The sequence below is a fragment of the Antechinus flavipes genome, chromosome 2, assembly GCF_016432865.1.
Source record: "Antechinus flavipes isolate AdamAnt ecotype Samford, QLD, Australia chromosome 2, AdamAnt_v2, whole genome shotgun sequence".
In the NCBI taxonomy this organism is placed as follows: domain Eukaryota; kingdom Metazoa; phylum Chordata; class Mammalia; order Dasyuromorphia; family Dasyuridae; genus Antechinus; species Antechinus flavipes.
Window position 1 is genome coordinate 261,686,297 of NC_067399.1, and position 16,944 is coordinate 261,703,240.

The window sequence follows — 16,944 nt, forward strand, 5'->3', positions numbered from 1 at the left end:
AAGCTTTTTTTTTTTTTTTTTTTTTTTGAAGAGTTGATAAGGACTGGAGAAAATGTGTATATATAGTCTTCCATCTTGTTGGTCATGTGACTGGATACTGATTTCATTATTGTTTTCCAGAGCTGATAATGGAAGTGGATGGGGTGTGGTCAGCAGCATGACATGAGGATGGTTGGACAGTAGTAGGCAGTCTAATGTGTCTGAGTTGGGATAGTTATAGAGAGCTCTCACAAAGTTCTAGGACAGGAACTGGGTGACTGGTAAGATAATAAGGCATGGTAGCTGAAGAATAGCAACTGTGGTCCCCAGTCTGCAAGAAAAGGAGAGAAGTTCTCTTCTTTTCTCTAGATCCATGGTCAATAATGAAATGTTCATTTTATTTTAATGTTTTTTTAATTTCCATTATTTTAACCACTATTTTGTATGTTACTAAAACCTTACAAAGTGAACTTATTAAATATTGAAGACCAGAGAGGAAGGCCTTCAATATATACCATGGATTCATTATAGAAGATTCATGGTTTGATATGTATAAGAATGAGAGGACATAGATAAGTTACTGGGAGTTAGTGGCAGTTAAGTGAAGACAGAATGAAACCACTAGAATGGAATATTTGCACAAGTTAAGTGCTTCATCTCTGGAATTCCTTTTAACATCTGCCCCTTGGAAGTCATAACATAATCGTTTAAGGCACGATTCAGATGCCACCTTTTATACAAAAGTTTTTCTTATTTCCCAGGGTGCTAATGTTCTCTCCTTCATAAGATTATGCTATATTATTTTATTTATAATTTATGTTTATCTCTTTATATTTGTTCTTCCAGATGAATGTAAGCACAATGAAGTCAAAGACAATTAAAATTTTTCTTTGTATGCACATAGTGGGCATTTAATAAACATTTTTTGAGGTAACTGAATGAAAATTTATTCAGATCACTAATAAAAATGTTGAACTGCACAGGGAAAAAAGTCATATCCCAGGTATATTCCAATAGAGTTTTCTTTGAGACTTTATGACTAGTTTCTGATTATTCAAACATTTCTAAATACATCTAATTAGACATATATTTCATAGTTTTGTGCAGAAAGGTATGATGAAAGACAATGCCAGATGCTTTGTTTGGATCCAGGCATTCTAAGTCTAAATAATTTCTCTGTATTAGAATAGAAATCTCAACTAATACAAGTTTCCACCCCCACCAAACATCCCATTACAATCCCTTCATATTTTAGCAAATCAAGGACAGAACAAAGGAATTATTATGCACTATTTGTTTGCTCCTAATATTAGAACCAGTGGAATAGTCATGAAGAGTAGGACATGAATGGACAACAAACATTATTTGTGAATGGATTATTTTTGTTGCATTCTTTTTTATATTTTTTATTATAATTTCTAACCTCTCCTTTCCATTTCTATTACCATCATTGTAGTTCAGGCTTCATTACTTCTTATTTGGACTAGTATAATTGCTTTTCAATTTGTGTTTTTATCTTTAGCCTTTCCCAGCAACAATCAGTCCTACAGAAGCTGTGTGATTCTATCACTCAAAAGTGCCTAAAGATCTGCTAATTTTATTGAATAAAGTCCAAATGACTTGATCTCCAAGGTTTTTTTTCACTTCTTATATGCTATACTTTAGAATACAGGGGTCTATTTTTAATATGATTCAATTCAGTTTTCTGAGGAAAAATTATGTGATGTGTAAGTATGAAAGAAAAATGAGTTGATTCATCATTGTCTCCTCATCAAATAGTCATGCAGAATGCTGAGAAGAGAAACTTGAATTTGGACTTTCTCATTCAAACTATATATATTTTCATATGAAATCTGGGCTGAGGAGTCTACTCTTTTTACCCAATATAATACAAAGCTCTATACCACCAATAGCATTAACTGTAGAACTTTCTTTTCTTTCCCCCTTTAGCTCTGGAAGAGTACAGAAGGGATTGTACAGGATCAGAGTATTCTGGATTACTTGCAGTAGTTAGTGCACAGAGAAAAGCAAAACAGTGATGATGACCATCTGTTATGCTTCCTTTACTTGGAGATTGGTATATCTAGGCTGAATTGAAGAAGATATCTCAGAAAAACCTGAGTCATCTTCCTAGTATCACTTTCCTTAATAGTTGAATAGATAAATTTATTAGATGCATGGTATATGACATTTCTAATCATCATTCAATAGTTGGAAACTCTTGAAGTTTGATCCCTGATGAAGGGACTTTGAAAGAGATAGGGAGATGGCAAAGGGATTTAGATTGCCATGCTTTAGAATTTGTTTTTCACATAAATGATTTCTCCAATGAGCCAGGTGTGTTTGCAACAATCTTTGGTTGCTGCTTTAAGTATTCCATCTAAATTAATGCCTTTTCATTCATGGTAGATTGGCTCCTGGGCATAACTAGTTACCTTGAAGTAAAAAACTGTTTGGGAATGTGTCTAGATACATCTTAGGAGAATACCCATTAGTTTAAAAGGGTAGAGAGTAGTTTATTGAGAAATGATATTCTCTGGGAGGAAAAGTTTTTTATTCATAGGTCTTTCTACCCCCTGTTGAAATATTTGCCTCCCATACATCTTCCTTCTAATGAGCTATCTCTGTGAAAGAATCCTTTTATTTAGCTTATCTTTTGCAAATTTATATCATTAAATTAAAAAAAATGTTTGATTGGTGAACCTTCTTTTTCCATTTCCTCACCATTTGGTGAGAATCATACATAAGAGAAAGTTGTATTCAGTTTTTGGAGATGATGTTTGAGATTTTGTTTAATATTCTTAAATAATTTCAGAATTATTTGGAAACATAACTATGTAATAACTTCACTATGAATTTCCATACTTTAATTTTTCTATCACAGTCATTTCCCAAAATCCTGTTCCCTATCAATCCAATGAGTATTCATTTATCACAAAGAAGAGATGTATAACCTATTAATACAATAAAATTTAACATTTTCCATTTCCTATAGTTCCTAATCTTTCTAAGAAAAGGAACAAGGTACATTTTCTTTATTCCTAAGGTCTGGTTTCATCTTTGTTGGAGTGTGATTTTAGTTTTTGTTACTGTAGTTATAATACTGAGATTTAATATCGTATTACTTACTGAATACTTTTTTTACTGAAACTTTTCAAAATAAATCCATTCAGAATTCAAAGACTGAGAGGAAGGCCACTAGCATGTTCTGTAGCTTGTTTATGGCATATGTATAAGCTGACATTGCTAAGAACTACATAAAATGAGAGGACTTGGAATGTTCTCTCCATGTTGATGGGATTGCTGATACATAAAAATAAAAAATCATTTCTTGGTTCCCAAAACAATTAAAGGATATCTTTTATTTCCTCAGCTTACTGTTGCTTGCATTAGAAGAATTCAAAAATAAGAACAGAGAATAGTTGCTTTATTAGCAACACATGCTAGTAAATGTTATCCAAAAGCTCTCTGAAGAAAAATTTATTTATGATATACTCTTAAATTTAACTTGTATGATTTAAATTTTTACCCTCTCCTTCTAAAAACTAGAAATTAATAGAATAATAAACACATCCCTGTATTTATTTATCAATTTTCTAAGTTATAAATGCTCAAGCAGAATGCTTAACAACTTCAAGCACACTTTGGTGGTTACCCAGTAAAAAAAGAGAGACAGCATCCTTCATGAAAATCTCTCATACCAGATGCACAGAAAGGGGCTATCAAGATTCATTGCACAAATGTTCTTTCACATCTGGGAAATATTGCATCTTCAGTTCTGTCTCCTGAATGTCATAACTTCAAGACAGAGTTCTAGTACATTTTCTGATTCCCTCAGTTATGAAGGATTTTTCTCTTTTGAAATTATTTTGTATAGTTTGATGTATTCTTTTGTATTTCATTATCTGATTACATGTTTGTTGCCTCAGTAAAACATAGAGTGCTTCATGGCATAGATTATTTTGTTTTAAATTTGATTTCACAGCTAGGTGCCACAGAGGAGTCAAGTCTGAATCTGAAGTTGGGAAGATTTTAGGACTTAGTAGTTATATGACCTTGGGCAAGTCACTTAACTCAGTTTGCCTCAGTTTGCTGATCTGTAAAATGAGATGGAGAAGGAAATGACAAACCACTACAGAATCTTTTCTAAGAAACTCCCAAATGGAGTCATGAAAGAGTGGGACTTGACTGAAATGACTCAACAATAACTGTTTTTTGGATTCAAATGAATGGTATGTGTGTGAAAATTTCCTTTTTGTCTTTAAGCTGAATCTTGGTCATTGACGGTCACTTAACAAAAAGTAAACTATTAAATTGTTCTCTAAAGAAATTCATGGTTTTAAAAAAAAAGTCTTTTTATTCTTTGCACACTGAAATGTTCTCTTGTTGATGATGAAGTTGATATCGCTAAGACAATTTATAAGAACAGTTCTAAACAAATCAGTCAAAGGAGTAAATTTGTAGTTCTGTTAGATCAAAGCCTTGGTTTATATTTTTTCTAGTTATTTTTTTTATTTTATCTTCATATTGCCTTTGTGAATGGCTTCAGTCACAAATAAGAGTGGATTCTATCAAAATGAATCTATTTCCAGCAGTCAATAGCAAAACAGATTGGGATGATCCCAAATAGTACAAAATTAGCAATACCATTTTGAAATTTACATAATCACCAGTGTTTTCAGGTAATTGCTATTTTTATTACTCACTGCCACTGAGGTTCAGCTATTCTAGGATAGTGAAGACAAAGAATGAAAAGATAAGGCATCTTTCTGAGAAGATGTTTCTTCTCAACTCCCAGTTTTCAGCAGTAGTAGAAGTAGTAGAAGAATATACTTACTCAATGTTCCTTTATTCATCTCTATGTTTCTTCCATTGTTTTGTTGAATTGCTTGTTGAATTGAATTGCTTGTCATTAGAGCACAGAATCACATGTAAAATTCATGTACACAGCTTTTTTTATTCTGAAGCAATTCCCATGACTTTTCTCAGGGCAGCCTTCATCTCCTTGTTTCGGAGACTATAGATCAGAGGGTTTAAGCATGGTGTCACCACTAAATACAATAAGCTTATGATCTTTTGTCCTTCTCCCGAATTTTCAGATTTTGGGGTCACATACATGATCACAAGGCTTCCAAAAAAGAGGCAGACTATGGCCAGATGGGATCCACATGTGGAAAAGGCTTTACGCCGGCCAGCAGCTGAAGGTACTTGTAGCACACTTCTTAGCAGGAGGATGTAAGAGCCAAGTATATAGAGTATGGGAAAAAAGATCATGAGGGAACTTAGAATATAGAACAGAATTTCAGTGGCAGGAGCAGGGACACATGATAGATTCATTAGTGCATCCCTGTCACAAATAATATGGTCAATGATATTGGAACCACAGAATGATAGCTGAGAGAGCTGGATAGTAGAGAGAAAAAAGCCTGTGAAGCCCAGTACCCAGCAAACAGACATCAAGATGCAACAGTGCTTTAGGGTCATGATGGTTGGGTAGTGTAGTGGGCGGCAGATGGCAAGATAACGATCATAAGCCATTATACACAGGAAATAGATTTCAGTTGTACCTAGGGAGGAGAAGAAATAGAACTGGAGGAAGCAGCCAGCAAAAGAGATGGTTTTGGTTTCTGAGAGGAGGTTTTCTAATATGCTGGGCACAGTGGTATTTATATACCAGAATTCCAGAAAGGCGAAGTTCCCTAAGAGGATATACATGGGTGTGTGGAGCCTCTGGTCCCATCTTACTGCACACATGATAGCCCCATTCCCCATCATGGTCAGGATATAAATTATGAGAAAAAGAGAAAAGAGTAAGATTCGTATTTCCCAGCTACCAGTGAAACCCAAGATGATAAATTCAGTCACAGTGTGTGCTCCTGACTTGTTCATTGAGCTCTGAGCTGTGGAAAAGACAAAAAAGGTCAACACATCAATGGTCTTGCATTTTAGCCATTACTAGAACAAGGATTTTGATGAGGATTTGATAGGATTTGTAAAATAAATATATAGTCATATGCATATCAGGTTATAATAATCCTTTCCTATTCTTAGCCCACAATCTCTTCATTTTCCTCAAATTCAGGTCTCAACTTTTTTGGTGCCCCCTTCAAGATGGAGGAGAAAGAAACAAGTATTAAATTATTACTTTGGGACGGGTCTGTACTAAGCAAATGTCATTTGATTCTCCAATTCAGACTTCGTGTCCATCACCTGTTTTTTAGTTTGGTATCCAAGACTCAGGTATCTGCAGAGAAAAGTCTGCAGGATTTCCTTTTTACTCATTCAATAAAGTCATAGCAACTTCTCAGGTATTTAAAAGATTTATTATTTGAGGAAGACTTTTTAGTGAATCAGAGTTCAAGACAGAAAGGTTAAGAGTCCATTTTTTTTCAGAGTTTCTTACTTGTAGTTCTTTGTATATTATGAAACGTTCTTTCTTTCATTAGCTCTGTTGCAACAACATTAAGGCCTCTTTTCTGAAACATCAGTAAATAATATTTTGACAGTATTTTGGTCTGCACTGGTTGGTCTAATCTGAATGAAAAGACAAAACTAATTCCTGACCTTAAGAGATTTATATTTTATTAGGATCTTCATTTAGCTTTAAAACAATAGCTGGATTATACATAACATTTTAAGTATATCACATTTGCTATGTGCAATAGTGCTTATAGTTAGGTGTCATAGATAATATTATTTTGAATTTGCAGATGAGTAAACTGAGATTCTGAGCTGTAAATTTACTTGTCCATGTTATAGAGGTAGTATTGTATTATTAGTATAATTAATAATACAAATATAAAATAGTATAAATATAATTAGTAGTAGTATAATAATAATGTGTAGAAACTTTTAAAATATATTTATAGTTGAAATTATAAAATAGGACAGGAAGTCATAAGGGAGGGAACATAAGTTGAATGCATCATAGAATCCTGCAAAGCCAATTATTGGGTACTGCAAATCAATCTCTCTCGGTCTCTCAATGTTAAGTTCTGTATCCATAGATTTCTACACATGTATACATCATGAAGTATGCCTTATGATCATGCAGAAAGAATAGGGGATTTAAATGTCAAGGATCACTCATGGACTTTTGAATGAATACTTCATATTAGCAACATCTTGTTGGAGCTCAATTTTGGGAGTATTGAGGATGCCAATTTCCAAATGGAGTAAAAATCTAGTATAATAGCCCTTATTTACATAAACTTTTCTGTATAGTGCTGCTTGATACATAAAAACTGTAGTTCTCAAGCACACCAGCTTTTCAGAGATTCATTGTAGATATAACTCAAATTTTCCTAGAAAGAAGTGTGTAATGTACAGTTATGGACCAAGAAGTTTTGTAGCCTCTTATCATCATGACTAAAGCTGAGAAGAGATACACTATGTTTGGATTTTTTCTTCAAATGATTCATTCACTTACCTGGAACTGAGCACTCTGGATTTTACACTTTGTAAGTCTTCTTTTTGACCTTTGATCCACACTTAATTGTCAGTCAACATGTTGGAAAGCTTAATACTAACTGTGGCATTAACTTTGGAACTTTTCTTAGCTCTGATACAATGCAAAATACACTATAAAGGCCCAGTATATTCTGGGGTCTTTTCAGTAATTAGTACATAAAAGAAAACAAAAAAAGAGTGATTAGAGGATCACCAACTTAGTTGGTCTCTTTATTTAACATGGTTTCTTTACTTGGTAAACTACTTAGTAGTTGACAATTCTAGTCTGGAGTAAAGAAGAAGAAGAATCTTCTGGAAATACTGAATCACTCTCTTGGACCACTTCCCTCATCGGCTAAATAGAAGATGTTGAGTGAGTGGTATGTGGTGTTTACTTTTATTCAATTAATAGCTGTAAACTCTTGGAATCTGATGCTTGAATTGTATAGAGATCGTAGTAGTCTCCCACAAGACATAATTTATGCTTCATGTAAGTTATTTCTTTGAAGTCCCAGGTTTCTACTACAGCATCATTAGCTGCTGCCTTAAGTGTCCCTCCTTATCCCCTTCTCCCTCATCAATTTTGTTGAACAAGTCATTCTTGAGTAAAACTAGATTTAATGAAGTCAATAAAAGTTTGGAGAGCTATATTGGTGGCTCTCAGGAGAAGTTCCATTATTTTAAAAAGGGAGACAGTCTCCTGAGGAAACATCATTTCTTGCGAATGAGGAAAAGTTAATGAACACAGGGATCCTCACTGCCTGATGAAATGTTTGTCTCAACTACTTCTGCCTTCAATTGCTTAAATTTGTGTCAGAATTCTTTTGTGGTTGCTTATGAAGTACAAATTTACATCATTAACTGCATTCTGTAAAACTGAAGTTATAAACTATGTATATCTTCACTTTTTAATGTATTTCTATGATGATATCATGATGAGCATATCATTTAAAAACACCTTTTCACAAAATTGAATTAATTTTTTAAAAGTGATAAATCTTAATTTATATCATGGTCATTCTCCTAATTATAGAGGATTAGTTATGTGGTGAGAGTGGATAAATTGATCAGTTATGGCTAGCTATTTAATATTTCTGCTAATCACAGCTCAAATCCTAGCAGAGATGCCTGGATATTCTCCTGATCCTGAGGCTATCCTACGAAGGATTTTTTCTTTTAAAAATTTTTAAATTCATTTTCTTTTAAATTTATGAAATAGAAGAAGCAGTTTTATAACAGAATAAAATAGAAAAAAATAATTATACATGAAACTGCAAATCTATTATACAGAACTTTCTTTTCCTTTTAAATATATAATAAAGTTGTCATGTAATGTTCTTTTTTCCTTCTTCCTTTTCCCCAAGAAGACTACCATTAGACATAAACATATACTTGTATATGTATAGATATATGTGTGTATGTGTAAGTGTGTATGTTTGTGCATGTAAAATCGTCCTATACATACTTCTATTTATCAGTTCTTTATCTGGTTGTAGATAGTATCATCTACACAGGTCCTTTGTGTTTAATGTGGGTATTTACAATAGTGAAAATGACTTAATCCTTCGAATTTATTCTCAAGACAACAATACTATTACTGAATAAAGATTCTCTTGATTCTGCTCATTTTACTCTTTGTTATTTTGTGCAAATCTATTCATTAAAATCATTAAGCTCATCATTTCTTATAGAACAGTAGGTTAGGGTGCTGCTTACATGAACCATAGGTCATTTACCTTTTCATTTTTCTAGCACCACTTTTATTGTTTTCAAAATTTTTTTGTAGTTCTTTTTTATTGAAGTTTTTTATTTTCTAAACATATGCAAGGACAATTTTTTTCAACACTGACAAGGTTGAAAAACCTTGTGTTTTAATTTTCTCCTCTTCCCCTTACCTCCTCCCCTCGATGGCATGTAATCCATTATATGTTTAACAGAAAACATGGTAAAAATACACTTTAAATTTAATATAGGCATACATATTTATACAATTATCTTGTTGCACAAAAAATCAGATCAAAAAGTAAAAAAAATTAGAAAGAAAATAAAATTCAAGCAAACTACAACAAAAAGAGTGAAAATGCTATGTTGTAATCCACCCTCAGTTCCCACAGAACTCTCTCTGAGTGTAGATGGCTCTCATCATCACAAGATCATTGGAACAGGCCTGAATCATCACATTGTTGAAAAGAGTCATGCCCAACACAATTGAACGTTGTATAATCTTGTTGCTGTAGCACCAGTTTCATTTTCTACTATTCATATATATATATATATAAAACTTATTCTATAGTTGTATTGATTACCACCTTTCCTTAAATATGATATATAGTTATCCATTTTAGGGCCTTGAAGCCTGCTACTTTTTTCTTTTTATGTAGTCTTTCCCTTCCATTCTTGTTGATGAAGTTCTCTTCTTTTTCATTATTTTATAAATAGCAATATAGAATGTAGTTTTTCAATTGGATACCCAGAGTTAAACATATTTTTCCACATTCACATATAACATATGATTTCTCATAGGATAATGAAATGGGATTCCTAGATTCTGTTTCTGGAAAGTGGTAAGATTTAGGATTAGTTCAATTTGGGTTGAAGGCAGGAGACAAAGAATCCTATCACAGGTAACAAGTTAGTATGCAGAAATAATGATGGAGAAGAAGACCATCTTTACCTGAAACCATAGAATAGAATAGAAAGTCATAATGGAGGAATTTTTTTAATCAAAAAAATAAAGACATAATATAATCCTGCATAGTTTATTATAGAATATTGCATTAGACATAATTCTACAGTGATAAACTCAGTACAGTAAATTTCTTCATGTCATGTTTCACTATCATGAGGCATACCTTATAACTTCATGCAGGAAGAATAGTGGATTCTGAAGTGAAGGGTCATTTAAAAGATTTTGGGAATGAATAGAAATATTAGCAGTTTTTTGTTGAAGCTCAGTGTTGTGAGGAGTTGTATTCAGAATACCAATTTTTAATCAGAATAAAACACCATTCTAATAGGGGAAAAGAGAAAGGAAAGCATTTATATAATACCTACTCTTTGCAAAGCTCTGTGCTAAGAATTTTATGTTATTTTTTTGATCACACAACTTATTATTATGTATATTAATGTGTATTGTGAATGATTGTTCCCTAAAACAAAAAATAAATGTATTCCTCAAAGCATATCAGAAAAAGATATGTATTTTAAGTGTGACTCAATTCAACTTTCTGAGGAAGAATTGTGTGGTGTATAGGTATGTAAAAAGAAGTTATCTCACCCACCATGGTTTCCTCATCAAATAGTCATGGGGAAAACTGAGAAACTGAATTTGGACTTTCTCATTCAAACTACACATACTTTCATCTGGAATCTGGGCTGGGAAGGCTGCTTTGATCAACATTCATTGTTACCATACATCTTACCAAACTCTGGCACAGTACAGAATGGATTGTATAGGAACAGAGTGTTCTAGATTACTTGTAGTAGTTAGTGCAGAACAATGATGATCACCATCTGTGGTGCTATCTTTCCTTGGAGGTTGGTATAGCTAACCTGAGTTAAAGAGGGAGTCTCAGGAAAACCTGAGCCACCTTCCTGGATAACTCTCCTTAGTAGTTGAATAGATAATGTAATTATTAGGTGCATGGTATATGAGATTTCTATTCTTCAATCAATAGCTGAAAACTCCTAGAGGCTGATCCCTGATGAAAGGACTTTGAAATGGATTCGGAGATTGCAAAGTTAGATTGCTGTGCGATAAAATTTTTTTCCCACATAAATGAGTTTCCTTGATGTTCCAGTTGTCTTTGCAACAATCCTTGATGGCTTCCTTAAGTATTCCATTTATGGTAGCAACTTCTCCCTCATTTATAGTAAATTGGCTCCTAGCACAGCTAGGTACAATGAAGTAAATAAATTCTTAGTGATATATCTAAATGGATCTCAGGAGAACACCCATTAGCTCAAAATGGGATGGAGTAGTCACCTGAGAAATCATCTCTTGGGAACAAGGAAGTTTCATGATTCATAGGTCTTTTTACCTCCAATGAAATATTTGCCTTACATACATCTTTCTTTTTTAAAAAAAATTATTCTTTAGTTTTTGAGATTTACTTTTATATGATTTTGATTTTCCCCTTACTCCCCTCACCTCTCTGCAAGATGTCAATCAATCTGATATATGCCTTTTATGTACAATTTTATTTAATTTATTTAATATTAGTCATGTTTTGAAAGCAGAATCAGAACAAAAGGGAAAAACCTCGAATAAGAAAAAAGAAAAAAACCATGAAAATAATATGTTTCAATTTGCATTCAGACTTTACAGTTGTTTCTTTTGATGTTTCTCTGTCTTAGAGCATTGTATTGTTGAGAAGAGCAAAATCTATCAAAATTGATCATGCTCACAATATTGCTAATGTACAGAGCTCTTTTGGTTCTGTTCACTTCACTCAGCATCAGTCAACACATCTTCCTTTTAATGATCTTATCTGTGACTGAATCCAGTTATTTGGCTTATCTCCTGTAAATTTACATCACCAAATTCACACTACAAAATTTTGTTCATTTTCTTTATTTTTAACTCTATTTTTTGTGTTTTTCTTCATTCTGTTCAACTATCATGAACATATAATTTATTAAACATGCTCTCACATATATTGACATAACTCTATTCTATGTCATGATCATTCCTTTAGTGATATAGCTAATATTTCCTAAAATACACGCATCAGTTCTATTCTCACTCCACTATTTCCCCCTCTCTCTTTCTCTCTCTCTTATTTCTTTCTCTTCCCACCTCTCTCTTTCTTTCTTTTTGTTTTAGTGTTTTTTTTTAAACTTTACTGTAGATATTATTACACAATTCATTGAAAGAGAGAAAGAATGATTAGGTACCACTTTGTCTGGAAAAAGTCTCACAAGTTTTATAGTTTGCAAAAATTCTGTATGACTCATCCCTGAGATTCAGCAGAGTAAAAAGGTAATGTGATCTTGAGCAGCATTGGGAGAGACAAACAAATGAAGAAATAATAGTCATGCTATATGATTATTTGTGTTGTGAATGTTTTTGAGACCATGTTAGATGATAAGACATTGGAGATGTTTTACTTAGAAAATATTAGACTTACTGGCTGTCTTCAAATGCTTTAAAGAGCTCACATGCAAGCCCCTGGAATTTCAAGAGAAGTTTTATTTATTCTGAGTTGTTGGTGAGTCACATGTCTTACTGGGAAGCAAGATAATTCACATGATTCATAGTACCATCAAATGACTGGTTCATATTTGCTCCTCAAATCATGATTCTATGTCCTGTTGTTTCTTGACTTCAAGTTCTCCAGTTGTTCTGAAGATTTCTTTTTGTTATTCTGTTATTCTGTTGTTGATTTTGATTACCCATCTGACAGGGGCCTATTTTCTTCAGGAGTCAGGCAACATTAGCATTAGCCTTCCTTCACATTCATGTGAAGCTGAGTATTTCTCTCTAGTTTTGAAAATTCCCATGTATTTCTCCTTTTCTGGCCTGCAAAATTCTTCTCAGGTTAAAGCAATTGTGTAAGTCCATTAGGAACACCCTATTTATGAAAGGGGAGGAGTTTACTTAATTCTCTTTTGGTCCACGTCTCCTATATTATCCAAAATGTTGGCAGAGCTAGCTGTTAACTCATAAAGCATATTTTCTTTTTTATATAAATTATGACTATATATTAAATGTGTCTTGAAGCCAGATTTGATGAAAATGTCAGAAAAGAAAAATGAAACATTTGAAAATGATTTTTTTTGGTCACAAAGATCACATTTTCTGTCATAAAACAGATAAAATTGTGGAGAAAAACCAGTGAAAGTACCAAAGTTTTTTTTTGGCATTCTCATGGTGTATTCCTTTGCAGAACTAAAATGGATATTAGATCCTTTGTGGATTATGAAGTCTTCCAGAAGTTGTTTTTTGCAAATAATATTGTGCTCCTTGTATCAGAGGTCTATAAGATTGGAGATTCATGGCCTCTTACAAAGAATAGAGGTAATAGTTCACAATATCTAAAACAGGTGAATTTAGAATATATATTTCTCATATTATGCTGTGAGTTTAAAATGCAGTTAGACCATCACTGTCATTCTGTTTCTGTCTTCTTTATCTCTGTTTCCTACTCTCCCTACACTCCTGTCCTCCTCTCACTTTCTCTCTCTGTCTTTGTCTGTCTAAGTACTGATGATGGACAATCAGAGAAACATATTCCATAGCTTGTTTATGGAAGATTTATAGTATGACATTGGTAAGAAGAATATAGAATGAGAAGACTTAGAATGTTTCTCTTTATGTGTTGGTGGGGTTGCTGACACATAAAAATAAAAATCATTTCTTTGTTCCCAAAGCAGTAAAGGGATATCTTTTATTTTCTTAGCTTACTGTTGTTTATATTGTATGAATCCAAGAATTAAAAAAAAAGATAACAAGTTCTTTGTTAGCTTGAGTGTGCTGGTATTATTTATGATACTCTTTTAAATTTAATTTGTATGATTCACACTTTCTCCATCTCTTTTTAAAGTCTAGAAATCAATAAGATGATGAATCAATCCCTAAATTTATTTGTCAATTTTCTAGGGTATAAATGCTCATACTGAAAATTTAAACAACCTCAACCATATCCCTGATGGGACACTTAGCATCAAAATCCATCCATCAAAATCTCTTGTGCCAGATACACAGAGAGGGGCTGCCAGGATTCAGTGCAAAAGAGTTCTTTTACATCTGGGAAGTACTACATCCTCATTTTCAATTCCTGAATGTCCTAGCTTCAAGACAGATCTCCCCACCCTTAGTTGTTAACTCTTTTTCTCTCTTGAAATTACTTTGTATAGTTTTATGGATCTTTGTATTTAATTATAAAATGTAAGGTCCTTGATGTCAAGGGTCAATTTGTTTTTAATTTGTTTTCACAGCTAGTTGACACAGTGGCTAAAAGTCTGGCTCTAAATTCAGAAAGACTTCCTGAGTTCAAATGTGGCCTCAGACACTTACTAGCTGTGTGATTCTAGGCAAGTCACTCAACTCTATTAGCATCATTTTGTTGATTTGTAAAACAACCTGGAGAAAGAAATGGCAAACTACTTCAATGCCAAGAAAATCCCAAAAGGGGATATGAAAGAATGGGACACAACTAAATGACCCAACTCAAACAGTATTTTGAATTCAAATGAATGGTATTTATGTGAAAATTTCTTTTTTGTCACTAAGCTGAGCTATTGAGAATCTCTTAAAAATCATATTAAATTGTTTCCTAAAGATATTCATGATTTCTTAAGGAAAAACTTTTTGTTCCTTGCACTCTGAAATGTTCTCTTCTTAATAAGTGTTCTCTTGTATTCACTAAGACAGTTTGTAATGACAGTTCTAATTAAATCAGACAAGAGTCAATTTCTAGTTCTGTAGATCAAAGCTTTGATGTATATTTTTTCCAGTTAATTTTTTATTTTAGCTTCATATTATCTTTGTGAATGTATTCAGTCAAAAATGGAATGCATTATATAAAAATGAGTTTATTTCAGCCTGATAGCAAAACAGAATGGGATGCTTCAAATAGCAAAAAATTAACAAAAACCATTTTAAAACCTAAATGATCATCAGTGTTTTCTGGTAATGGTTTTATTGGATTCTTATTCCTAGCTGAACCAGGACAGCCAAGGAGAGGCATAAAAAAATGAAAGATCTTTCTGAGAAGATGTTTCTTTTCAGCTCTCAGCTTTCAGCAGTAGTAGGAGAAGAATATGCCTTTCTCAGTGTTCCTTTATTTATCCTCATGGTTTTTCCAGTGCTTTGCTGAAGGCAAGTACTTAATCATTGTTTGTTGAATTGAACTGTCTCTCATTAGAACTTAGAACTACATGTAAAATCATGTATGCAGGTTTTTTTTTTTTTTTTACTCTGAAGCCATCCCCATGACTTTTTTTCAGGGCAGCTTTCATTTCTTTGTTTCGGTGACTATAGATCAGAGGGTTTAAACATGGTGTCACCACTAAATACAATAAACTTATGATCTTTTGTACTTCAGAGTTCTCAGATGTTGGACTCACATACATGATCATAAGGCTCCCAAAGAAGAGGCAAACTATGGCCAGATGAGATCCACATGTGGAAAAGGCTTTACACCGGCCAGCAGCTGAAGGAACTTGTAGCACAGTTCTCAGTAGGAAGATGTAAGAACCAAGGATATAGAGTATAAGGAGAAAGGTGAGGAGGCAGCTTAGGAGAGAGAACAAAATTTCTGTGGCAGGACCAGGGACACATGATAAATTCATTAGTGCATCCCTGTCACAGATAATGTGGTCAATGATGTTGGAACCACAGAATGATAGCTGAGAGAGCTGAATAGTAGATAGAAAAAACCCTAAGAAACCTAGCACTCAGCACACAGACATCAAGGTGCAACAGTGCGTTAGGGTCATGATGGTTGGGTAGTGTAGTGGGCGGCAGATGGCAAGATAACGATCATAAGCCATGATGCACAGGAAATTGATTTCAGTTGTAGCCAGGGAGGAAAAGAAATAAAACTGGAGGAAGCAGCCAGCAAAAGAGATGGTTTTGGTTTCTGAGAGAAGGTTTCTTAAAATGCTGGGCACAGTGGAATTTATATACCAGAATTCCAGAAAGGCAAAGTTCCCTAAGAAGATATACATGGGTGTGTGGAGCCTTTGGTCCCATCTCACTGCACATATGATGGCCCCATTCCCCATCATGGTCAGGATATAGATTATAAAGAAAAGAGAAAAGAGTAAGATTCATGTCTCCCAGCTACCAGTGAAACCCAAGATGACAAATTCAGTCACAGTGTGTGCTTCTGACTTGTTCATTGATCTCTGAGCTGTGGAAAAGACAGAAAAGATCATCCCATCAATGGTTTTGCATTTTAGCCATTACCAGGATAAGGATTTTATTGAAGACTTTATAAGATTTGTAAAATAAATATCTAGTCTCTACAAATCAATTTATAATAATCCTTTCTTGCTCTTAGCCCACAATCTTTTTATTTTTCCAGAAAACTGAGGCCCCAGAGTTTTTGATTTCCTGTTCAAGAAGGAGGAAAAGGGAATAACTATTTATTAATTGGTTACTTTGGGGCAGATCTGGACCAACTATATGGTATTTGATCTTCTATTTCAGATTTCAAGTGGACATCATTTCTTGTTTAGCATGGTAACCAACTCTCAGGTACTGCCAAGAAAAGATTGCAGGATTTTTTTCATTCATCCAATTTAGTCACAGCAACTTCTCAGATATTTAATCAAGATTTATCATTCAAGGAAGACTTTCAGTGAATATAGGTTTCAGTACCAGAGATGTCAATAACTCAGTTTATAGGATTTCTTACTTGTGATTCTTTGCATACTATGAAACATTTTCTTTCTTTCATTATCTCTGTGGTAGAAACATTGAGGCCTATTTTCAGAAACATCAGTAAGTAATATTTAGACTATATTAGTTGAAACTTGTTGGTCTAATCTGAATGAAAAGATAAAAAT

General features: G+C 33.4%; 1 protein-coding gene and 1 pseudogene across 1 annotated transcript; both read right to left on the bottom strand.

Annotated features, from left to right (window-relative positions):
* Positions 1–4,935: 4,935 nt before the first annotated feature.
* LOC127546593 (olfactory receptor 11H4-like) lies at positions 4,936–5,868 on the bottom strand. Its single transcript, XM_051973622.1, has one exon. It carries the CDS (start codon positions 5,866–5,868, stop codon positions 4,936–4,938), a length of 933 nt encoding a protein of 310 aa, XP_051829582.1.
* A 158-nt stretch (positions 5,869–6,026) lies between these two features.
* Positions 6,027–16,281, bottom strand: LOC127546594 (olfactory receptor 11H4-like; annotated as a pseudogene).
* Between the last annotated feature and the right edge of the window lie 663 nt (positions 16,282–16,944).

What these genes read in the sequence shown, in the direction of transcription:
- LOC127546593 (XM_051973622.1), bottom strand. Translation starts at nt 5,868, where the DNA reads ATGAACAAGTCAGGAGCACACACTGTGACTGAATTTATCATCTTGGGT.